Below are 25,559 nucleotides of genomic sequence, written 5' to 3'. Positions count from 1 at the left end.
ACACCTCATTCTTCACAGAGTCTGTGGAGATGCTGTGGACAAGACACTGAAACAGATACTAGAGGCCACATGAGAGAATAAAATCCAATGACAAGTAATAGAAGATGAAACTATATTCAATTTCACACTATTTAAATAAATGTTCAAGCAGGGATCCACACTGCTTGAAAAAGTGCTTACAGCAGCACAAATCCATAAACTACACAAAATAACTTAGCTTTCACAAGCATCTTGCCATAAGAGTAAAAGGTAATGATAAAACAAAATATTACTTACAACAATCTTTGCCATGGGTGGGAAGTTCTGATGATATTCTTACTGTCCTGCAAGGCAGATGGGAATTTCCGAAAGTTTCCCTTCTACTGTGAGGAATAACTTTGGGAGAGCAGCAAAGATGAAGAGGAGAGACTCGGGATGAGAGGAAGTTCAAAGGCGAGTAACTTAAGTTACCTAGAAAGTTTGAGTTCAACAACAGAGAAACCCTAGTAACAAAGTCAGAGAAAATTCTGCTCCACAATGAGATCGAAAATCCCCTGGAATTTTACCCAAAAGAAATGAAATCACCATAGGAGCAGCTTACTTGGAACCCATGTTAAGTGCAGCTCAACTCTCAAAGGCTGAGTTACAAAAGCAAGCCAGACATCCAGCCAATCATGAGTGGATAAACAGGAATGCTAAGTACTCCAGCATGGACAAGGATGGAATCCCGTTTTCTTCAACAACATGGGTACAACTGTAAACCAGTGAAAGAAGCAAGTCCCTCAAAAAACACATTCATATGTTTTCCATGGAGTTGGAAAAATAAGAAAGGAGAAAATGGGCAGGTAGGAGTGAGAAATATCACATTGCTCCTGCATCTGTACTGGGAACTACATGAATTTGTCCACTTCATCTAAATCAGATATAATAATTGACCCGAGTCCTCGGGCCCTTGCATATAAATGCTAGACCCAGAAGTTCCAGTCTCCTGAGTTCAACCCGCCCTTCGTCGTCGTTGTGGCCATTTGGGGAGCAATTCAGTTGGTGGAAGATTTCTCTGGTCTCTTGTTTTCTCTCTGTAAACCTGCCATTAAATAAGCATAAGTATTTTTAAAAAAGATTAAAGAAAAAGAAATTTGGCTTGAAGATTTTTGATTCCTGAGATTCTAGTTACATCTTCATTCCAAAGCTACAGTCTCATGATGTCCCCCCAAAGGTCTTCTCAGTGCCCTCTTGATGTCCCTGTTCCTCAGGCTGTAGATGAAGGGGTTCAGCATGGGGGTGACCATGGTCTACGTCACCAAGGTCGTGGCTGTTGAGTGTGAGTTGTGCGTAGCAGCTGAACTGAGGCACATACCCAGTCCTGTACCATAAAAGAAGGAGATGACAGAGAGGTGAGAGGCACAGGTGGAAAAGGCTTTATACTTGCCCTGAGCTGACGATTTGGCATGGATGGAGGAGATGCTCTTGGAATAAGAGTACAGGACCCCAGACATGGATACTCCCACAAGCAACACAGCAGTAACATATATGATCACAACATTTAGAAAGGTGTCATTACAGGCACTGTGGATTACCGGGTCCAATTCACAGAAAAAGTGGGGAATTTTCAGATCTTTGCAGAAGTTCAGCTGCAGCATCAATAAGCTGTGAACAAGTGAGTTCAGGACAATGATCACCCAGGATATCAAAATGAACTGCACACAAACACAGGGGTTCATAATGATCAAGTAGTGCAGGGGGTGACAGATGGCCACAAACCGATCATAGACCATCAAGTCCAAAAGAAAGTTGTCCAGTGGTACAAAGAATATGAAGAAAAGCATCTGTGTGATGCAGCCTGCATAGCTGATGGCTCTGCTCTGTGTCTGAATATTCTCCAGCATTTGGGGATGGTGGTGGAGTGAAGCCAATGTCCATCAAGGACAGGTTAGCAAGCGGAAGTTCATGGGTGTGTGGAGGTGAGAATCTAAAAGGATGGCCAGGATGATGAGCAGGTTCCCACTGACAGTAACCAGGTACATGGAGAGGAATAGCCCAAAGATGAGAGGATGTAGGGTTGGGTTTTCTGAGAATCCCAGGAGAAGGAATTCTGAGGGCTGTGTTTCATTACCTGGTTCCATGTGGGTGAGGTGATACTCGCAGACCTACTTCTCTGTGCACACATTCCCGGCCCTCATGGTTGATATACATGTATCCCATTGAATTGTTAGAATGATGATTTCTCTGTTCTGTGCATAGCGTCATTGGTCCCAAGGGGGTGACTTCCTGCTAGCAACCCTGAGCATCACTTCTGTCTGATTCTTGCTTGTGGAAGGCAGTTGAGGATGGCCCAAAGCCTTGTGAGTTGTATTCTTGGGGGTTGAATTCAGACTTTGATCCCTGTTTCACCCTACTGGGCAGCAATTCTGTCTTCCCTTTTTGGGTTTTTGCTGCTGACGTGGGGCACCCAGTTGAAGCTTCCAGTTCCTGTCCTTCCCTAGCAGACCACTGACCTGCATTTGTGAGGGAGCCATGGTATGGTGCATCTCTACCTGTCTCTTTCTCTGTGTTTTTCTGTTTTTTAAATACATAAAAACCAACATATACAAAGAAAGAAACCCAAGGGTGTGCATTCATGTCTTCTATGTCTCTCCAGAGCTGCCACCTTATTTTTCTTTGCCATTGAATGCTTGTTCTGCTTTTCCTGGAGGTAATTGCTGCTCCTCTGTCTGCGCTCTGCCTGCACCTCTGCTCCCATCATTTCAGAGCCAACCATGAGTCCTGTGTTGTCAGTTTCTATGAAAACTCATGCTATCAGCATCACTGACCCACATAGGGAATAAGGAAAGCCACAGTGCCATCTCTCTGTGTCTCTGACCTGTTTGGATCTGGCACATACATTCTTCTCTCTCTGAGCCGCTCATGCAGTTCACAGTGGGCTCACAGGCTCACCAGGATGGGCTGTCAGGGAGGAGGGCCTCTGTATGCAGTTGGAATTCCTCTCCGGGTCACTGATGATGGATACGGAGGCTCTGGAGGTCCCCACCAGCAGGAAGGAGTACAGCTTCAGAGCAGAACGGCGTGAGCAGCTGCTTTGTGCTAGCCAACCAGACACCATATCCGTGATGGACAACAGCAAAGACATATTTACAGCTCTCCATCTCTGCTCATTAGGCACACCTCCCTCTAAACTTCTGATTTCCCTACAGGGACACTAGTCTGGGACAGAAAAAAATGTTGTGCTCCCAAGTGACCAGGTTAGCAATTGGATGAGCTCAGCTGTCATTATTCTTTCCCTGTGAACTCTCCTGCCTCCCAGAACCAACTCTCGCAGCAGTTTTATTGCTTAATTTCAGATACTGGTTACTCCAGTGTCTAAAATGCTATAACGCTATCGTGGCTTGTGGCTTGGCCTTTTCATGTCTGTCTGAGAATCACAGGTTCTATTATCTGGGAAATAAGAGCTGATACTACCCTTCCTCTTCAAGAAGGGATTACTATGGTGGAGGTTTTACAAAGCCGTTAAGATGCTGCTATTTGTTGGTGTAATGGCTCAGTGGCTAAATTCTCACCTTGCATGCACTGGGATACCATGTGACTGATGGATAGATGGATAGTGTTTCTGATGTCCCACTTCTAATCTAGCTCCCTGCCTGGGGCCTGGGAAAGCACTAGAGAATTGCCCAAAACCTTGCAATGCTATACTTGTTTGGGAGGGCTGAAAGAAACTCCTGGATTTGAATTGACATGGCTTTGGCTGTTGCAGCCACTTTCGGACTGAATCAACAGACAGATCTTTCTCTCTGTATCTCCTTCTCTCTAAATCTACGCTTGCAATAAAGAATACACAAATGTTTTTAAAAGGCTGTTGTTGGAAAGCCAGTGGCCCATATCAGCATCCCTTTGATCCTGTCCAGTTCTGCTCTCAATACAGATTCTGTTGCTACGGACTTTAGGAGGTAGCGATTACTATGGTCAAGTACTTGGTGCCTGCACTCACACGGGATGCCCAGATAATGTTACTGTGTCCTGGTCAGCGTTGTCCACTCCTGGTGTCATGGCCAGTTGACACTGTACCATAGGGTGAAAGAGCTCAGTCTCTTCTTCTTTTTTTTTAAGATTTATTTATTTTTATTACAAAGTCAGATATGCAGAGAGGAGGAGAGACAGAGAGGAAGATCTTCTGTCCGATGATTCACTCCTCAGGTGACCGCAACAGCCGGTACTGTGCTGATTCGAAGCCAGGAACCTGGAACCTCTTCTGGGTCTCACACATGGGTGCAGGGTCCCAACGTATTGGTCCATCCTCGACTGCTTTCCCAGGCCACAAGCAGGGAGCTGGAGGGGAAGTGGAGCTGGCAGGATAAGAACCGGTGCCCATATGGGATCCCGGCGCGTTCAAGGCAAGGACTTTAGCCACTAGGCCACACCGCTTGGCCACGCTGCCAGGCCCCAAGTCTCTTCTTTTCAGGTTCTCATAAACAAAGAACAGCATGGCCGATTCCATGGTAAAAATCTCTCAAAATAGCTTAATCAAGAAAAAAAGCAAGGAATGTTATTTCTCTGGGGTAAAACACAGCACTGAGCTTGATGACAATTTTTAGAGGAAGCGAAACATTATGGCATCAAGAACCGTCATTTAACTCACATCAAAAACTGTTGGTCAGTTAGAAGAGATGAATGGGACTTACAGATTTTTACTTAATTTTTTATTGTGAATTATTGTACTTCTATAAGGTGACCTACTTTCAAGGATCTCACAATATAGGAGTAGTAGCATAGGGATACTTCCCACCCCGCCCTCCTCCTGGTCACTTTCCCTACCCATGCTGCTTCCTTTTTATCTTTTCTTATTTTAACGTGCAATAGTTAATTCTCTTCATGACCACGAGCATAACAGTCTGTTTGAACTGTGGTTATGCAACAAGGTGGAGGAATCCACCATGGTGGGAGGGTTGGGGAGGGGTGGGGAGAATCCAAGTACCTATGAAACTGTGTCACATAATACAATGTAATTAATGAATTAAAAATAATAAATAAAAAAAAAGAATTCGAAGATTGCAAATGGAAGAAAACACTGTTCCTCAACATTGAAAACAAAGACTGTAAACCACAATCGACTCTCAAAATGCCAATGTCACTCCTGGAGGGTACGTGTGTATACTCTGTGTAGTGGTTATCACAGATGATACTTGACTTTGGGAACTCCTTTATTTCACTGTGATGGTTTCCAGTCACCTCCATTTTGTGGCAAAAGAGAGGATTTCATATTTTTTATGGCTGAAAGTATTCCGTAAGGCTAAATAGTATTATATAGCACATTTTATATTGTCCTTGAATCTTATTTAAAAATACATATGTCCTTTTTGTAAAAATAAAGTAACAATAAAATCTTCTGTGGGTGAATGTGAATTCTTTTCATTCATTCAGTTTTATTTAATATTTGAAAGGAAGAGAAAGAGACAGAGATCCCGCACCGGCTGATTCACTCATCCAATGCCCACAACATCTGTGGTTGGGCCAGGACTCCTGTGAGCCAGTCCAGGTATCCTAAGTGTGTGATTGGAACCCCCAGGTTCTTGAGGTGTTCTCTTGGCCTTCAAGTGTGTGCTTTTGAAGGATGCTGGACTCTGCAGTGGAGCTTGGTCTTCAACCTAAGCACTGTGAAAGGAAATGTAGATGCCTCGCATGTCCTAACTGCTACAGCCAATGGTTTTTCCAGCAGAAGATTTTTTTGGAACATGTATTTATATTCAGTGTCAGAATTACCAAGGGAAAAGAGGTTGAGACAGAAAGAGAATCTTCCCTCCACTCATTCACCCTCCACATGGCTGCACCAGCCAGGACTGCACCAGGCTGGAGCCATGAGTCAGGAGCTCCATAAACTTCTCCCCTGGGAGCAGCAAAGACCCACATCAGAGCCATCTCCTGTGCTTTTTCCAGGTCACTAGTAGGGGACTGGGTCAGAAGTTGAGCATCCATCACTCCAACTGGCCCCCAAATGGGACGCTGAGATTTCAGTTAGTGACGTTCGTACTAAGCCAAAACTGTGATCTCAGTAGAAGTTTTTAAAATAGGAATTATAGAACAATGAATAGCAATAGGAACTACTTAGGTTAAGGATCCTGGCAAATACAGCTGTATTAAATGCAATTGCTTTTTGAAGAGAAAAAAATTAATGCCACTCTTCATCTACAAAAGCAAATAGTACAAGATCAATTGTCAAGGGTCCAAAAAACAAAGGACACATCTCAAATTCTCTTAAAATGTGAGCAGGAAATATTGTCTCAAGTTCACCCATCACTTATATCAAGATGTTGGATCCAGGAGGGAAAAGGAGATGATGATGAATGGATTAAAAAAAAAGATTCTCAACCTGGCATTGTGGATGCACCTTCTAGCAATCGATTTAATCAGAAAAGAGTAAAGTCATGATTGGAAATAATGAGATCTGAACAAAAGAAATACCTATAGACAAAATGAGTTATTAATTCTAATGAGGCAAAGCAATCCTCTGATTTGAAAAACCCATCAGGATTCCCAATAAGGTGATCTTAGAGATCTATAACATGACATTTATACATTTTAACCATCCCTCAAAAAAATACACACACACACACACACACACACACATCAAGGTAATCTGTAAAGTTCTCATTATTGAAATAATTTAATCAAAAGCAGAAATGCAAAAGCTAGCACTAAATTTTGCATCCTATAAAGTAAATGATTTTCAGACTCACAGGGATAATTCAGTTTGCTAGATGAAGAAATAATTACTGGTGAAAGCTATTTAGCCCAGCCCTGTTCACCTGTTCCATGTACTTTTTTTGCCATGGGAATGCTTATGGCTGAGAGAAGATGCTTCCACAGGCATATCATATGGGAAGCTGCTGTAGGTGACATCCTGGGTACAAGATGGTGTTGATGGGGACCATTTCAGGACAACCTGAGAGAGGAGCATGAGCTGCAGCTGGTGAGATGCTATCCAGTCTAGCTGCATTCCCCAGCAGAATGCATATGAAGAGGCCTGACTATGGTTCTAACTGGAGCATCACACCAGTGCACAAGCAGAGCATCAGCCATAGAAGTAGGAGTGGAGTTCTTACCACCACAGCCCTCGCTAAGAGACCTGACTGACCTCTGGGTCCTGGCTTGTTTTGCTCTGCCTGAAGAGAAGTGTTGTTTGAGGTATATCTCCCAGAAAAAAAAATATTCTGATGCTACAAAGAATAGAACTGATACCTTGTGTGGTCTTGGTAGAAGGGGTGAAGGAGATAATACTTTCCAGGAGAATCATTTGGATTTGAGACTAAGAAAAATCTTAGGGGAATTCACACTCTTAATCAAATGGCTCTAACTGATACCTACATCACATTTCATATTTTTTCACATTTCATATTTTTTCACCAGTGTGTGACACATTCTCTAAAGTAGACCATCTGTTAGGCCAAAATAATAATAATAATCACACCATATACCATTTCCTATGGCAAGGCAAAGAGACTTGAAATGCATAACATAAGGAACTCTGCAAAGCATACAAACACACAGAGACTGAGTCCTGTGCTCCCAAATGAACAGTGGGTCACAGAAAAATCAAAAGGAAAATAAAAAGTTCCTAGACATTCATGAAGATCACAATAGAGCAGACCAATCACTGTGGGATCCAGAATGCAACATGAAGAGAAAAGCTCACAGCTGCTGGTGCCTACATCAAGTATAAAGGGATCAAGTAAATGATCTATCAATCTATCTCAAGGAACTAGAAACAGAAGAAAAAGCAAAACCAAATTTAACAGAGTAAAGAAATCATTCAAATTAGAGGGAAACGCGACATTGAAACTACAGAAGATTTTTAAAAATCAATAAAATGAAGAGCTGGGATTTTTTTTGAAAATATAAATAAAACTGACCTGACATTGCCCAATAAACAATATCTCTACAGGATATATGTCCAAAGAAAATGAAGCTTGGATTTCTAAGAGATCCCTGAGCTCCCACATCCATGGAAGCATTATGCATCGTACTCAAGTTGTGAAATCAAGTCTCATGTCCCTATCAATGCATGAATGGTTTCTAAATGTTGGAATTAAATGAAACAAAATTCTGTTCAGTCCTAAAAAAGAACTCTCATCAGACGTCATCAATGCCTGTGTGGGACCTTGTGATAAATGAAATGAGTCAACACAGAAAGAGAACCCCTGAATCTCACTCCTAACTAGAATTGTATCAAGTGGGTTTCATAAAGGAGACGGTGCAGCAGTGGTTAGCAAAGGCCTTCAAAAGTAGGCTGGAGGGAAGGATGGGCAGACGCTGGCCAATGGGCATGAGGTCATAGCTGGACATGAGGACTAAGTTCTAGTGTCTACGGTTCAGTTGGTTGGCTACAGTTAACAATAATGAACTCTGTATTTCCAGATAGCCAGATAAGAGAGGATTCCAAAGATCCCAGGTGGAAAAAATGATCAGTGTTTAGGGTGCTGGAAAAGCCAATGATCAGATCATGACACCAACACATACCCACACCCAAACATTACATCATCCCAATTAACTGTAGGATAAAGATGAAAATCTACAAATATGAGAATCTCTTCTAACTGATAAGTACCTAATACTGAGGAACTGAATAACATGTTTCCATTTGTCCTATAATTTCTTGTTATTCTCATTAAATGTTATTTTTAGCATTGAATTAACAATTAAATGACTATGTGAAAGGAAAATAAATCTTCCGCATGCTGCTTCAATCCCAATGCTAACAGCAGCCAAAGTGGGCAAAGCCGGGACCAAGAGCCCCGAATCCAGTCGGTCTCCCAGATGAGGGTCAGGGACCCAGCCACTCAAACCATCACCTGCTTCCTCTGACCATGTGTCACAGCAGGCCCTGAATTAGAAGCAGAATCTGGATTTAACCCCAGGGACTTCACTGTGAGTGGTGGACATCTCAATGACGTCTTCTTGGCTGCACCAAGAAGCCACTGCAATTTTTCCTCTTCTCAAAGAACATGCCTTGCAGACATCAAAACTGTGTTCCTTAGGGAACTTAATACTTTCTGTTTTCTCTTAGGCCTTGCACAAACAGTTAACTTTAGAAAAATAAACATCAAGGAGATGTGCCCTCTGGGAAGCAGAATTCACAGAGCAGGAAGAATCAGGCGTTCATTTGACATCATTCCTAATTTGGTCTCCGGGGAACACAGAACCAGCAGGGACATTCCTTTCTGCATGGAACAGTGATCCCACGGGATAAATGGGGTGCCCGAGGAGGGAACACAATGACAGAGACGTGCCTGAGAAGCAGAGGCAGAGAGCTGTGAACATTGTCTGGCTTCTGTCTCTAAAGGCATGCACCGCATGGCTGGAAATGGGAGAAAGATGCTCTGGTTGTTTTGAGTCCTTTATTACCTCCACTATATTTCCAGGAAACAACCCCAGTCTCTGTCATCAGTCACCCAGAGAGGAATCCCAGTTCCTTCCAGGAAGCCCATCCCAGTGAGTCTGAGAACCCAGTGGACACTGCAAGAAAGTCTCAGAGAGGGAGCTGAGAACACTCAGCTGCAGTCCCCAGGTGGCCAGGCCAGTCCACGATCCATAAAGACATAGAGTGTGCATGAGTCAGCTTCATGCAGCATGCACTGTATTTGCTTGTGGTATCGAAGAACAGAAGTGTGCATTCTTACGGCAGACAATGAAAGAAATCTGTGGATGTGCTGGCAGAACAAGGATGCCAGCATGTTAAGGATGAAAAAGAAGGGAAAGGCAGGGTGACAACTCTCAAGGGATATAGATGAAAAGCAGCTTATTTTCTGTCGTAAAGAAATGTGCCTGCTCTGTTCTGACTTTATTTGAAAACGAGAGAGAGAGAGAGAGAGTAAGAGAAAGAAAGGGAGACTCTACTAGCTCACTCACCCAAATACCAGTGGGGAAGAGAGAGATATTATGATTGTCTTCTGGCAAATATCAGTGACAGTAGTAACAGCTCCAGACCACAGCCAGCAGTTGGGAATTCCATCCAGGTCCCCCATATAGATACCAAAAAACCAGACTTCCTAACCCACTATCTGCACCTTCCCCAGGTAGAAGAACAGAGCCTGAACATGAAATCTGGCCAGTGAGAAGAAGAAAACACTGTTCAATGAACAGAGTCTCAGAAACTGAGTTAGAACCACCCGAGAATACGGATATCACGTTGTGACAGTACAGCATGGATTCTATACATCAGCAGTGTGAATGGTGACTTGCAAACACAATCAGGTTTTTATGTTCCCATTCTAGTTGTCACTTTGATCACATGGAACCAGGCAATGAAACCCATTTGTCAAAACTATTTCTCCTGGGATTCACTAAGGACCAGCACTGCAGCCTCTCATCTTTGGGCTCTTTCTCTCCATGTACCTGGTCACTGTAAGTGGGAACCTGTTTATAGTACTGGCTATCCTCTCAGACCCACACCTCCACACACCCATGTACTTCTTCCTCACCAACCTGTCCTTGGTGGACATCTGCTTCACCTCCACCGCCATCCTCCAGATGCTGGTGAACATCCAGACGCAGAGCAGAGCCATCAGCTATGCAGGCTGCATCACATAGATGTTCCTCTTCCTTTTTTCATTGGGTTGGACAACTGCCTCCTCGTTGTCCTGGCCTATGACCGGTTTGTGGCCATCTGTCACCCTCTGCACTACATGGTCATTATGAACCCTTAGCTCTGTGTGCAGCTGCTTCTGGTCTGCTGGACCATTAGTCTCCTGCACGCCTTTTTGCACAGCTTAAAGCTTTTATGACTGTCTTTCTGCAGACATAGAAATCCCACATTTTTTTCTGTGAGCTGGACCAGGTGGTCCACAGAACCTGTTCTGACACCTTTCTCAATGACCTGACGATCCATGGTGTGTCTGTGCTTATGGGATATGGGCCCCTGGCCGGGATCCTGTTATCCTACTCTAAAATTGTCTCCACCATCCGTGCCATCACCTCAGCTCAGGGCAAGTATAAAGCTTTTTCCACCTGTGTCTCTCACCTCTCTGTCGTCTCCTTGTTTTATGGCACAGGACTGGGTGTGTACCTCAGTTCTGTGGTTGCACACAACTCACACTCAACAGTCACGACCTCAGTGATGTACACCGTGGTCACCCCCATGCTGAACCCCTTCATCTACAGTCTCAGGAATGAAGACATCAAGAGGGCCCTGAAAGGAACTGCTGAAGAAGTGACAAAGATTGCAAGAATCAAAACTTCAGAGCCAGAAACCCTTACTAGAGGAATCACTTTCAAAAGCATAATTGTCTCCTCTGTTTCTATCCTGGATTTCCCATTATGTTGATTTCAAGCTCTCGGTACCACTCAAGGAACTCACCAACCTTCCTCTATTCTCCACCACTGGTATTTTTCCCTAATCACTTCCTAACATTGAATCAGAACTATTTGAAAACTCCCATTTGGCCTACAGCACTGTGAGAAGATTCTAAGCATGTTTCCCTTCTTGTCTGTTGTACTGATTAGCACCTTGCAACTGAAAAATCAGCCATGTGTCAACAATACTGCTAATGTCAGAATAAATATAAGAAATGCTAGCTCATTTCCAAGACTTGCAGCACACGAGCATCTAAAGCCGGTTTATTTAATGACCCTGATTCCGTGTCTTTTGCTAATTCCGTGACTTGTCCTAATTATGTGGGGTGTAATGTATTTGTGTGTTTGATGTCTTGTCATTATGTTTGAGTCTCAATTTCTGGACCCTGGATCTATTTCATTTCCTTGCACACTGTGACCATCCCAGATGCCATAGGAGTGGATTTCCACCCCTTAGGTAAATACATTTGCACCTTGAAATGCTACCAATACTTAAATGATGTATTCTATTTTTTTAGGTTTTTTTTTCCATTGGAAATGCACATTTATAGCAAGAAAGATATACATAAAGAAAGATCTTTCATCAGCTGCTTCACCTGCAAGTGGCCACAATGGCCAGACCTGAGCCCATCCAAAGCCAAGAGTCAGGAGCCAGGAGCCTTCTCAGGTCTCCCACACAGCTGCAGGGTCCCAAGGCTTTGGGCTGTTCTCTATTGCTTTCCCAGCATACAAATAAGTAGCTGGGTGGGAATTGGGGCAGCCAGGATAGGAACTGGTGCCTTTATGGGATCCTGGTGGATGCAAGGTGATGGTGCAGGCACTGGGATCGGTATGCATATGCTCTTATGTTATACAAAATTTAATGCAAAATGATAAGATTTCATTGTCTTTTTGATGACTGTGTGGTCTTGCATCATATATGCATACCACATGCATGGTTGATGGGAATCTTCATTAGTATAACCATCACACATGCTCTTTGAACTTCATGAAGTTTTAGTATACAGAACTGAGATGTCCACAAGTCTCAGGATACAACTTCTTGTCAAATACCATCCATGACACTATTCAGTGTTGTCCTTCTTAGTTTAGTAGTTTATTTTTCAGATAACGTGCACTTTAGTTTCATTACATTAAATGAATTCTGTGGACACCACTGAATCAGGCTCTGTGGACACCTACTATGGCGTGGGATACCATGTATTCAATTTTAGGGTAGGATGAAACTCTGATCTTTGTCTATCATTCCTATGTGCATCCTACTCCCAAACAGCACACTTTGATACCAGAATTTAGTGTGTGAGTACTAAGTTGGTTTCTTTCTAGTGTATAATCTTGTCCTGGAAACCAAGTATGCAATCTGCATTCTCAGATATAACTTATTCACAAAAATGAGACTGTTACTCCTAACATTCTCATGCCTGTTCAGGATAGTGTCAGTCAAAGAGATTTTCTTTAAATAGGTAGGAATCAGAAAACATGTGCAATAAAGGAAGTACAATTTTCCATCCCAGATAGCTTGTGTGTGATAGTATTCTGCTCTCCTGTGTCCAAGTAGGTTGTGCTGAAAGGGTCTTGTGGTCCAGGAGTAGGAGTCTGGGATTGGGTGAATGGTTGTTGAATGTGCTTTTTCTTTGAATATTCCTTGTGCACCTGCTTGGAAAGTTCCAGAGAGGTCTCTGACTTTGCCTCCTTGCCTGCAATGGAGGAGACAGCCCTCTCTTTCTGAGTTCAGCACAGCCACTTCAGGAGAGGAACGGAGAAGCTGAGGGAGCCACATGGACATTATCCATTCCACTGCACATTCAGGCTCAGGGATCCCTGTAACAACATCAACTCACATAGAGCTTGGGCTCTCCTCCAGTGCGTCAGGATCTCACATGTTCTTGCTGTATTGTGTGTTTTTCTAATGTTTCTGATTCCCTTAAAACTTCCAACATGTCCCATCTTTGTAATAGAAGAGTAGAAGTGAACTTGAGCAATACATCGTTTATAAATACTACCTTCCTTTATGGGAACCAAAGCCACAATAAAAATCACCAGACTATGATGACCCTGTTCTGATCACTTTGGTTATTGTATGTTATCCTTTGGTACAAAAAGAGCCATCCCACAATAAAAACAAAGTTTGAGATGGTATCTTGTAACAGAGTGGAATGGTGCAATAGAAACTCATGCTGAAGCTCAGGCTCCATGGTTCTGAAGTCAGCTGGGTGTCTTTGGTCTTGTTTCTGAATTTCATTTGAGGGTCTCTGTGTGGCTGTGGTAATTGCCTTTCAGAATTGGTCTCCTGAGATGTGTTCTCTTCCTCCATCCTGTATTAGACCTGTGACGTTGCATGACATACTCCTGCCAGTGTCAGTGCTGGTCCCAGGTCCTGGGTGCTCCAAGACTGAACTAACTGAACTGATTTAGTTGAACATCAGGAGGCAGATTAACCAAAGGAAGGGAGATACAGAGAGGGAGTTCTCTCTTATGCTTCACACCCCAAAAGATCTCAGTGGCTGAGTGCTGAATTCAGAACCACAAATTCCACCTGTGTCTCCCACATGGGGTGTGGATGACTCAAGCTCTTGAATAGAATTTTGCCTTCTTCCCATGTGTACTGGCCAGTAGTTACATGTAGGCTAAGCAGCTGGGACTTGAACAGGTGCTGCAATGTGGGAGGACAATGTTACAATGCAGGCCTCAAAAACCTGTCATTGAATTTCACTTTTACTTGAACTGTTCGAAGTTCCTGTGTGTGTATTATCAAATGTAGTCTACTACAGTTATAAGAGCTTAACCCTGTCTTCGTGCAGAGAAAAGTTATTAGGCTGTGTTCTATTTGTTCCAGCCGCATACATGTGGAATTCCATTTGAGGAATTCAGCAATAAATCATGCAACTTGTTTCATGTTTATATGTTTGATCCAGCAATAGCACTCCTAGGAATATATCCAGAACAATTGTTCTATGAGAAACCAACATGCACTCCTATGCTCATAGCAGCACAATCAGTAATTGCAAAAACATGGAAGCAACCAAAATGCCCATCAACAGAGGATTGGATAAGAAAGCTATGGTTCATCTACTCCATGGAATACTACTCAGCTATTAAAAAAAACAAAATGCAGTTCTTTGTGGCCAAATGGGCCAAACTGGAAACCATAATGCTAAGGGAAATGAGCCAATCCCAAAAGGTTAAATACCACATGTTTGCCTTAATTTAAGATGATATGATGTTATGTATAACATGTTATGTTTTGAATGTTATATGTTGTGTATAAACTAAATTGAAGTATAGGTGAGGTGGTCACAGAAGGTGGCTGGGAACTCGCATTTACTTTCAACATGTTGGTTACTCATTACTATGTCATTTAATTCCATAATGATGTAAATTTTTGCTGATGGTATGATGGAGCTTTCAATTGACTGGGATAATACTCTGCTAGCTCTGTCTTCAGACCAGAGAGGGTATACCTAAGAAGACGTTGAACTTGACTGGACAATAAGATGCTGGACTCTATGTTTGGTGTATGCTTGCAATGGGGGAATCTCAACTGAACTTGAGCTGTGGTTATGCAACAAGGTGGAGGAATCCACCATGGTGGGAGGGTTTGGGGAGGGGTGGGAGAACCCAAGTATCTATGTAACTGTGTCACATAATACGATGTAATTAATGAAGTTAAATAATAAAAAAATAATAAATAAATAAAACTCAATAAAGAGAGAGTGATTTTCACTTTTAGGAGATATGTAAATTCTTCTGTTTCTTTTGGTAAAGGAAAATAATTCTTCCTCAATGAATGTGTGTGTGTGTGTGTAATAATTTTGGCTTTTAGCTCTTGGTGAGTTTGGATTAAACTTGGCAGATGCCACTGCAAAGACATCATCCTGCCTACGCTCCCTTCCTCCCCTAACACAGTTCCCCTCATTCTTTCCACCCTTTATTCCTCAATTTTGAAAAATTACTTTCTCACTCCCCTGGATAGTTAAAATTTAGTGCACCAATAACCATCTTATTCAACAAATAAAAAATTAGAGAATTCAGGGTTTCCTGGAAGCAGAAGCAGGAATCATAGCCTAAGCAGTTCTTTCTATTTAGAAATTATTTTTGTATTCATTATTTTTTATTATTATGTTATGATACAGTTCCATAGGCTTTGATATTCTCCATCTCATCTCTACAAATCCCCCCATTGATTTCCCCTACACTATTACAATAGCATAGTCCCTCAAAAAATTCATAAGTCCATCATTCTGCTATTTAATCATATCCTAATAATGTAAGGTTGGACAATGGCACACGGTCCAGCATCCTATTTTCAAGATATATTGAACAGTTTGATCGGGAATCAATCCTTCATTTGGAAGTAGAGATACATGTTCATTGAAGCTTCAGATCTCAGTATGGTAGTCTCTAATATATTTACTGTGCTTCCTCTTAAATGAAAATCCATAAGATAAAATCAACCACAGGAAGAAAAATAGAAAACTTACAAAAACATGAATGAAATAAGAATAAAAAAAGAGAAGACAACGTTTTTTACAAAGTTGGAGTGTTAACACTGCTGTGTGGATACTGATTTTTCTTGATATCTTTTTGAATTTATTCATGGTATGAGTTACATTGAAGGCCTCCAAATAAATTAAACTTTCAGACTGAATACCCTCAAGCTTTCCTATGCCCTGTGTTTAGTAAAGATAAAAAAAAAACACATCCAGCAATGCAATACCTGAATGAGAAAATCCAAGATGAATAGTTAGACTTTCTGAAATTCGTTGCTCAAATGTTAGAGATGACATTTTATTGAATCACTGATCCATTTATATTCTCTCTACCATATTTCAATGTAGGTCACATGTTAAGCAGTAGCACAACTAAGCTGATTATGTAAGTATATGTGGAACCCATATGCTAGATATCATAAGTATAAGTTTGTCAGGGCTTAACTGAGTATAGGTTACTACAAAATAATTTAAAATAAAAGTATTTTTCATATGTTAAAATAAAGCAACTGAATAGTATAAGATTTTATTTTGTTTTTAAATACACCTTTCAATATTTAAATTTATTTATCTTAAATGACAGGACATGTTTCTACTTGTTTAGAGTATATAATAATTGATATGTGTGAACAATGTGTAATAGTCAAGTCACGGTAATTACCTTTCCATCTCCTTATACATTATCCTATATAAGTACTGAAAAAAATATACCTCTAATTGGAAATATATATTGAATTATTGCAACTTACACTTAAAAAGCATTAATGACAACTTACTTGGCACAAGCTTAGTGCACCACAAACTATCATATTCAACAAGTAAAAACTTAGAGAAATTGCATTTTCCCAGGAGTAGGAACAACAATCAAATCTCAAGATGCTTTCCATTTCTACATAATTTTTGTGTTCAACGCTAAATATGACATACTAAGGGACACATGATAATTGTCTTTGGGGAACTGGCTTGTCTCACTAAGCAAAACATTTTAAGGTGAGGAACTAAATGGCAGCTATTTGTGTTTGTCACAGAGCAGGAGAGAGAGAAAGAGGATTCACCTGAGTCCATCATGGTCTCTTGGGAAACACCTGCAAGAACACAGCTTTCTGTCATGGCCAGAGTCCCTTGAGGCCAGCAGGTGCCTGGAGTTCATGGAGCTGACTAATGAGCAGGTGTCAGGAGCTTTAAGGAGCTCCTTTGCTGTGGTCCCTCAGACTGCGCAACGTTGGGCTAGAAGCAGCCTGCTTGTTGCATTTGGGGTCCTGATTCTGGCTCAGGGACCAGTGCTTCCCTCTTTCTCTCTCTGTGCCTGGAACCAAGCTTCAGTCTGCAGCATCCACCATCCAGGGAGGGATTTGGGCATCCCTACAAACACTTAAGTCATAGAGTTCCCATGCTGGTGAGCCTGGCAAACAGTGCAAGAGGGATTCCAGGCAGTGGACACAGAGAGCTTTCGCCGTTTTTAAGAAACAGTTGATCCAACATAGCTAGCACCCCAGACAGGTAGGGGATTGTTGACTACTATACTTAATCTAACAAATGCATTTTTTCATGATAATCAAAGGGCAGGAAAATGCTGGTTCTCCTAGGGCAATGGTGATGGCTGTTTAGAAATGAGGATAAGAAAAGATTGATTCTAATGGACAGTGAGAGGCATAAGCTGCTGAGTGTGCACATGGCCAACTTTGCAGCATTTGTAGATCTGGAAAAGGACAGGAGGAGTGTCCTGTGTGGAGGGACATGTGGTGGATGGAGTGAGGTTTCATCAGTTTTACAGTGTGAAGGCACTTCTTATCTACAAAATTGGCCATCGCTATTGCTCCTTTTCTGCCATGGAATCCTTTGATGTGTACTTGAATGTACTTCAGTGCAAATAATAATAAATTTAGAAGGTACGTTATTATGTTCCAAAATGTCTGGTGAAAAAATATCTTAATCCAAACTTGGGAAAGGTCATCAAAACTTGGAAAACTCTATCTTACAAAATGTATGCACAACAATAAGTGAATTTGTCAGCTGTATTTTCCAAGACATTGTCATGGACCCTCTCAGGGAAATTTAGAGAACTCGTGAAAGCCTATAGTTTTCTGCTGTCAGAATCAGTAATGGATTCTCAGTTTTAAACCCAATGTCATTAAATCAGCAAATGTTTGGTTCTGCAAACTGAGTTTTAGTAAGTCATACCTATATATATTTCCAACCTGCTCCCTGTTGAGTTTTTCTTATCCTGTGACACCCATTGGGATTCCTCATTGCCAACATGACTGATTCATTTACTCAAAGTCATACCACTTCTGCCTTCAGTTGTAGCATGTGGCTGAAAGTCACCTTATCATTCGTAATCATAACTGAATCCCAGGATTTCCTAAGATACATGAAACCATATATTATGCACTGCTTCTCCTGCTTTTTGCTCATGCACTTAATTGGAAAATCAATGGTGCATTTGTAATTACTAAAGGATAGATATTTGTCAAGTGGTCAAAGAACCTGTGGTTCTTTAAATGTGAGAAATATTTGATTCTTTAGGAAAGAACTGATGGTGGGAAAAAATCCTTGCTCATTGATCCCTCTAGGAAGGGCTAATGGGAACTGAGCCATCTCCAAATGTGGGAGCCACATTCTCAATGGAAAAACATGAATTATGGATTTCTGCTCCTTTGGGTAAGTCTACTTTATATGAACATGATTCAGGTTGAACTATTGGTTCCTGGTAGTGATATGCACCACAAAACACTGAGAAACCAAACTCAGCTTTCAGAATTCCTTCTCCTGGGATTCTCAGAGGACCCAGCCCTGCAACCTCTCATCTTTGGGCTGTTCCTCTCCATGTACCTGGTCACTGTCAGTGGAAACCTGCTCATCGTCCTGGCAATTCTCTCAGACCCACATCTCCACACACCCATGTACTTCTTCCTCACCAACCTGTCCTTGGTGGACATCTGCTTCACCTCCACCGCCATCCCTAAAAGCTTGGTGAACATCAAGAGGCAGAGCAGAGCCATCAGCTATACAGGCTGTCTCACACAGATGTTCTTCTTTCTCCTCTTTGGAAGTCTGGATAATTTTCTCCTGATGGAGCTGGCCTACAACCATTATGTGGCCATCTGTCATGCCCTGCATTACATGGGCATCATGAACTCCTGGCTCTGTGTGCAACTGGTTCTGGTGTGCTGGGGCATTGATGTATTGAATGCCATGCTACACATCTTAATGGTTTTGAGGCTGAGCTTCTGCACACAAGTGGATATTCCTCACTTTTTCTGTGAGTCGAATCAGGTGGTCCACAGAGCCTGTTCTGACACTTTTCTTAATGGTCTCATGATTTATATTATATCTGTGCTGCTGTTGGGAGGTCCCCTGGCTGGGATCCTGTTCTCCTACTCTAAGATCATTTCCTCCATCGCCACCATCTCATCAGCTCAGGGAAGTATAAGGCCTTTTCCACCTGTACCTCTCATCTCTTGGTTGTCTCCCTATTTTATGGCACAGTCATTGGTGTCTACCTCAGTGCCAGCTCTGCCTCCAAGTTCAGCTTCAACTGCAGCAGCCTCGGTGATGTACTCAGTAGTCACCCCATGCTGAACCCCTTCATCTACAGCCTGAGGAGCACAGACATGAAGAAGGCTCTGACAAGATTATTAGTTCATAAGCTACAGTGCATCGCATGGCGTTGGCGCTGATGGGTGTCAATGACCTCATACCTCAAGTCTCAGTGTCAGACACTCTGATTCATTTATTAGATGAAGAAGCAGAGCTTGCTTAATCTATTAACTGTCTTGATTTTTATTATTGTTATTATTAATACTTTCTGTGTGTACACTGCAAATGAATGACCCATTGCATTGCACTGTGTGTTATCTCTTGCAGGTCAACACACTTTCTTTCTGATGTTTTTCATTTTCCCACATTTATTTTCAGCCTTTTTCCAGAAACACAAGGGGAATCAAAAAAGTTCCATGGAGAGATGGATGTTAATGAAGTGATTGTCTATGTGCCAAAATATCTTTCAATTCCATTTGTATATTTATACTGACCATACTACTTTTTACAATGGATTCCTGTACTTTTAAAATTCTATTTTAGCTAACAAATAATTTCGTCTTTTTTTGTATTTGCTTATTTCAGTATGTGAATTGGTCTCCAGGTCACTGAATTTATTGAAAAAAGACAAGATTTCTTTCGAGGTATCTATCTCACAGGCATTTTTTTTCATCTGATCCAACAATCTCACCTTAGGATACATATCACTTAAGGACATGGGCACCTTGTATCAAACATATACCTGTGATGTCATGCTTAGAACTGTGCTGTTTACAACACAAAATATAGAATCAAACAAGGCATTCATCATCAGGTGATTGAATAAAACAGATGTGGTAAAAAGACACAGTGGGATAGTATTCAGCTAGTAGGAAGAGCAAAGTTCTATATTTTGCAACAAAATGCCTGAAACCAGAGGACATTGTTGAAATAACCTGGGCACTAAAAGACAAGTACTGCATGTTCTGCCTTAGATTTGGGAGCTAATATTAAAAAAAAATGCAAGACATGACTATTGCTACAAATCTGGTTTGTCAATCTGTGTCTTATGCACTTATCAAAGCAAAGTTTAATAAAGTCATCCTGCTATCTTTTCAATGCAATGTGAATACTTGGAGATGGACTGTACATGGGGTCATGGTCATACTTCCCCACCTGATTATTGTTTATAGTTTTGTCTATTCTTGTATTGAACTAGAATCATTTTACCTTCTAGGTGCTTAACTTCATTTGGTGAGGCATTAAGCGCTTCATTGTAATGTAAATTAAGTGGTTTATCACAGGAGGGGGCCACAAGTTAGTAATAATGCATCATATATTTAAAAAACACTAGTTTCGGTAGGTTGCTAATGCTAATAAATGGTAACTCTTTAGGTGATTGATGCATCAATTACCCATTTGTTCGTAAAACAATGTATATCCATATACTATATGGCAGGTTTCAAACTAATCATGCATTGATGAAAAATATGACAGAATTAATACATCACTTTGTGTTACCTAATGCTGAATAATGAGGAACTCAATGAGTGCTCTTAACTGCCAATGTAATTTCTACTTCCCAGATACTAAGGGCTGCCGGTTCTGAGTCAAATAGAGAGTTTCTTCCCCTTTGAGAAGAGGGAAATGACAACCTTATCAGGGGCAGTGGACCCAGCATAACTCTAGACTGGAGATACTGAGGATGCAATCAGGATAGGTCGTTTGGGAGGAAAAATCAGCCAAGAAGGAGTTTGCCTTTGAGCTTTGACCTCTGGGATGCAGCAGAGCTCCCAGAATAGGGGCAATCAATGCTCAACTCACCTGACTTCCACATAGTCTCTTGGGAACAGAGAATCAGCAGGAAGGTTTCTTTGTTTCCCAGACCAGGGAATTCAGATGATTAGCGGCTGGTACACCAAGAGGAACATGGGCCTAATGAGCAGAGACAGGGCTGTAAATCCTCACTCTGCTGCCTGTTTTCACAGAGTAGATCCTCAGCCCTGGTGCCAACCAGAGTTCCTACTGTAGTCTTGATCTGATGGGGTACCAGGGCTGCCCTACTTCTTGCTGTATCCTCTGTGACCTTCAGTCTTCAGGCTTCATCATTAGCTACCCTGGGAGCAGTCCCACTTCGCTTCAGAGACCCTCCACCCACACAACCCCTCCAGCTGTGTCTGAGAGCTCGGCAGGTACCATAGGATAGAATCTTAGAGAATGGGTGCTCAGGGCGGTAACTCAAGGCCACCCAATGGGACATGCCAATCTGTTTCAGATGCAGAGGTGACACAGTTAGTTTGGCTACTGCAAAAACTGGCTACTGCATTTGTGGCTATGAGGCTAAATAGCAACATCCATTAAGATAGCAGCTGATGGGTGACGTTAGACTGACTGACAGGGAAGCTGTTAATTGTGAAATTCTGCATGAGGGAAAGGCTTTCTCCTGTTAGCTTTAGAATAAGATATTGCTTGAAGTGCAACATGTAGCCGCCTCTCTAAAGACTTCTCTCACTCCGGCCTTTCCTACGAAAAGAAATACACAGACCAGGAGGAAAGGGCTGTGACACTTAGAACAGTGAGACCACAACTCGATGATCTCATGTTTTTGGAAAAGAGTTTTATTTCAAGCCCCTGATCCTTTTCCAAAAAGGTGACTTGGTTGATCCCTGCAAATGCTTCTCTTCTGCACTTGCCCCTGGTTCTGGTTCTCTGTGCCTGGGCAGGCTGTTTCTAGCCCTACCCAGGAACCAGCTAGAACATAGCATCACCCACCTGGAATCGCTTTACCTAATTTCTTAACCAGCATACTGTTCACTGTTTTTTTTTTTTATTGATTATATTGCATTATGTGACACAGTTTTATAGGCACTGGGATTCCCCACCCACCCCTCCCCAAATCGCCCCCCCCCCCGTGGTGGATTCCTCCACCTTGTTGCATTACCACAATTCAAATTCAGTTGAGATTCTTTCATTGCAAGCATATACCAAGCATAAAGTCCCGCACCTTATTGTCCAGATAAGTTCAACAGTTTCCTGGGGAGACCATCTCTCAAAACCATGTCAATTCCATAATGTTGTAAATTGTAGTTGATGTTGTGTTGGGGCTTTTAATTGATCGGGATGATATTCTGCCAGCTCTACCTTAAGACCAGAAATGGTCTCCCCAAGAAACTGTACAATTCATCTGGACAACAAGATGCTGGACTCTATGTTCACTGGTTTTCAGATGATGTCTCCATTACCAGAAGATATGTACCTGGCACTCCTTTTCTGCGGACAGTGCTGGGAATATGGTCAGCAGTCAGTTTATGCTGCATAAGTGCAAAGCAATTCCTTAATTTTTAAAGATTTATTTATTTTTATTGCAAAGTCAGACAAACAGAGAGGAGGAGAGACAGAGAGGAAAATCTTCTGTCCAATGATTCACTCCCCAAGTGACTGCAACAGCTGGTGTTACGCAAATCTGGAGCCAGGAGCCAGGAACTTCTTCCAGGTCTCCCATGTGGGTGCAGGGTCCCATGGCTTTGGCCCATCCTCAACTGATTTTCCAGGCCACAAGCAGGGAACTGGATGGCAAGTGGAGCAGCTAAGATTAGAACGGGCACCCACATGGGATCCCAGCACTTTCAAAAGAAGAACTTTAACTGCTACTCTATCGCGGTGGAACTGGCAATTCCTTATTAAAACTACATGATATGTGCAGGAATCTTATGGAAAATAACAAAGGAAGCCTAATCAGAAATGCCATTAGCAAGTCCCCACAATGGTACCAAACCATGGGCATGATACAGATTTCAGTTTTATGTCTGCAAAAGTATGAATGTTATCATTTTATCTACGCACATAGTAACTGTAAGAAGTTTTTACATGACATTTTGCGTCTCTATCCTAAAAGACTTCCTGACTACATGGAACCTCACAATAAATCCAAACTTTCAGAATTCCTTCTCCTGGGATTCTCAGAGGACCCAGCATTGCAGCCTCTCATCTTTGGGCTCTTCCTCTCCATGTACCTGGTCACTGTCAGTGGGAACCTGCTCATCGTCCTGGCAATTCTCTCAGACGCACACCTCCACACGCCCATGTACTTCTTCCTCGCCAACCTGTCTTCCTATGATATGTGTCTCACCTCCACTACCATCCCCAAGATTCTGGTGGATGTCTGGAATCAGAACAAAGCCATCAGCTATGCAGGCTGCATCACACAGATGTTCTTCTTCTTGCTTTTTGCAGAGTTGGAGAACTTTGTCCTGGCTATGATGGTCTATAACTGGTTTGTGGCCATCTGTCACCCCCTTCACTGCACTGTCATCATGAACCCCCGGCTCTGTGTGCAGCTCGTTCTGATGTGCTGGATCATTAGTTTCCTGCATGCCTTGTTGTAAAGCTTAATGGTTTTCCATCTGTCCTTCTGTCTGCACTTGGAAATCCCTCACTTTTTCTGTGAGCTGAATCATGTGGCCCGACTTGCCTGCTCAGACACTTTTCTATATGAGGTCATCATGTATTTTTTTTGCCATCTTCCTGGGAGGAGGTCCCCTGTCTGGAATCCTGTATTCCTACTCTAAGATCGTCTCCTCCATCTGCACCGCTTCCTCAGCTCAGGGCAAGTATAAAGCCTTTTCCACCTGTGCCGCACACCTCTCGGTTGTCTCCTTGTTTTATGGCACAGGGCTGGGTGTCTATATCAGTTCTACTGCTACCCAAAACTCACACTCCACCGTTAGGGCCTTGGTGATGTACACAGTGGTCACCCCGATGCTCAACCCCTACATCTACAGTCTCAGGAATACAGATGTCAAGATGGCTCTGAAAAGGCTCTTTACACTAAACTCTGAGATGGTCCATTGATCTGGAGCAAAGAAAGAGCCCATTGTTCTACCTCTCAATGTCTGCAAGTTTGAAATTATAACTCCTGGCCAAATTACAAACGTAGAATCTTCTCCTTGTGTGTTTGGCTTTCTTATAGTTTCTGTTCATTTGAATTACAACATCTATACAATTTAACCAGCTCACTTGTTTTTTATTATTATTATTATTAATAATTGCATCACATTATGTAACATGGTTTTATATTTACTCGGATTCCCCCAATCCCTCCCCCGCCATGGTGGATTCCTCCACCTTGTTGCATTACTGCAGTTCAAATTCTGTTGAGATCCTTTCATTGCAAGCATATACCAAGCATAGAGTCCAGCATCTTATTGTCCAGATAAGTTCAACGGCTTGTTGGGGAGACCTTCTCTGGTCTGAAGGTAGAGCCAGCAGAGTATCATCCCGATCAATTAAAAGCCCCAACATAACATCAGCAACAATTTATAACATTATGGAGTTGTCATAGTATTGAGTCACCAATATGTTTAAAAAATGCAAGTTCTGAACCACATCCTGTGACTTCTTTATTGACATTTCAGTTTTAGTTTATATACAACTTGGTTCTATATACCTTAAAATGGCTATAGATTGCTATTCAGCTGTCTTGTGTCTATTTTCATTATAGTATTTAGCATTTTATAGCATTGAAGCATAATTTTGCTGAACCTGGCTTTTTTTGGGGGGGTAGTCTAGACTGGCTTATAACTCTAACAAGACATATGTCAACCGTTTAAGTGCACAACAGTTTTAAGAGGGGTGTGCAGAGAAATCCTCAGTACCCTAGTGAGGAGTAACTAATCTTTGTGTCCCCCCTAGTAAGATATAGGTGAATCCATGCTGACCGTTTCCTGTCTGATTCTAAGCTTTCCTTGTTATTTTTTCTCTGTCTGTTGTAGATTGTTTGTTTGTTTGTTGTGAGGGGTTTCCAGAGCGATCCTGATGGTCATTGCCAGAGAGGGTGGGGACCCAAAGTTGGAACCAAGCGGGGACCAGAGAAAGCTCCCATCCCTAGTTCCTAAGGAAGTTTACTGTTCTTCTGTTTCTGTGGGTTTAAGTAGCTCACTTGTAAACCCTTCTGTTCTGTGGAGTATGTCTAATTTTTCCCTTTGTTACTTCCCTATTTTCCCTAATTTCGGATCAAAAATATCTAACAGTTTGTCTTGGACTTATTGACCATTTCCTGTGAAGGACACAAGTGCTTTAGTTGGATGTTATTCAACTGATTACTTTTGCTAGATTATCATACTTGGAATTAACACTTTTTAAGGACTCAATTATTTTGTTGGAAAGACAGATCTACAGAGATAAGGGGAGAGTTAAAGAGAGAGAAATCCGTGCACCGCTTCACTCCCCAAGTGA

The 25,559-nt window shown here is 42.0% G+C and overlaps 2 protein-coding genes and 2 pseudogenes across 2 annotated transcripts; 3 read left to right on the top strand and 1 right to left on the bottom strand.

The window, feature by feature from the left end:
- Positions 1-1,271: 1,271 nt before the first annotated feature.
- On the bottom strand, positions 1,272-1,865 carry LOC118759799 (olfactory receptor 7A10-like). Its single transcript, XM_058656294.1, has one exon. It carries the CDS (start codon positions 1,863-1,865, stop codon positions 1,272-1,274), a length of 594 nt encoding a protein of 197 aa, XP_058512277.1.
- An 8,557-nt stretch (positions 1,866-10,422) lies between these two features.
- Positions 10,423-11,287, top strand: LOC101520932 (olfactory receptor 7A10-like; annotated as a pseudogene).
- Positions 11,288-18,488: 7,201 nt separating this feature from the next.
- Positions 18,489-19,486, top strand: LOC131478168 (olfactory receptor 7A40-like). The gene is given in 2 exon segments (XM_058656218.1): positions 18,489-19,224; positions 19,227-19,486. Coding segments are annotated over 2 exon segments (996 nt in total).
- A 3,747-nt stretch (positions 19,487-23,233) lies between these two features.
- Positions 23,234-24,176, top strand: LOC101521418 (olfactory receptor 7A10-like; annotated as a pseudogene).
- The last annotated feature ends 1,383 nt before the right edge of the window (positions 24,177-25,559 follow it).

The sequence above is a fragment of the Ochotona princeps genome, chromosome 28 (genome assembly GCF_030435755.1).
Source record: "Ochotona princeps isolate mOchPri1 chromosome 28, mOchPri1.hap1, whole genome shotgun sequence".
Lineage (NCBI taxonomy): Eukaryota > Metazoa > Chordata > Mammalia > Lagomorpha > Ochotonidae > Ochotona > Ochotona princeps.
The sequence above is the reverse complement of the archived record's forward strand: the minus strand, read 5'-3'. Positions and strand labels throughout refer to the sequence as shown.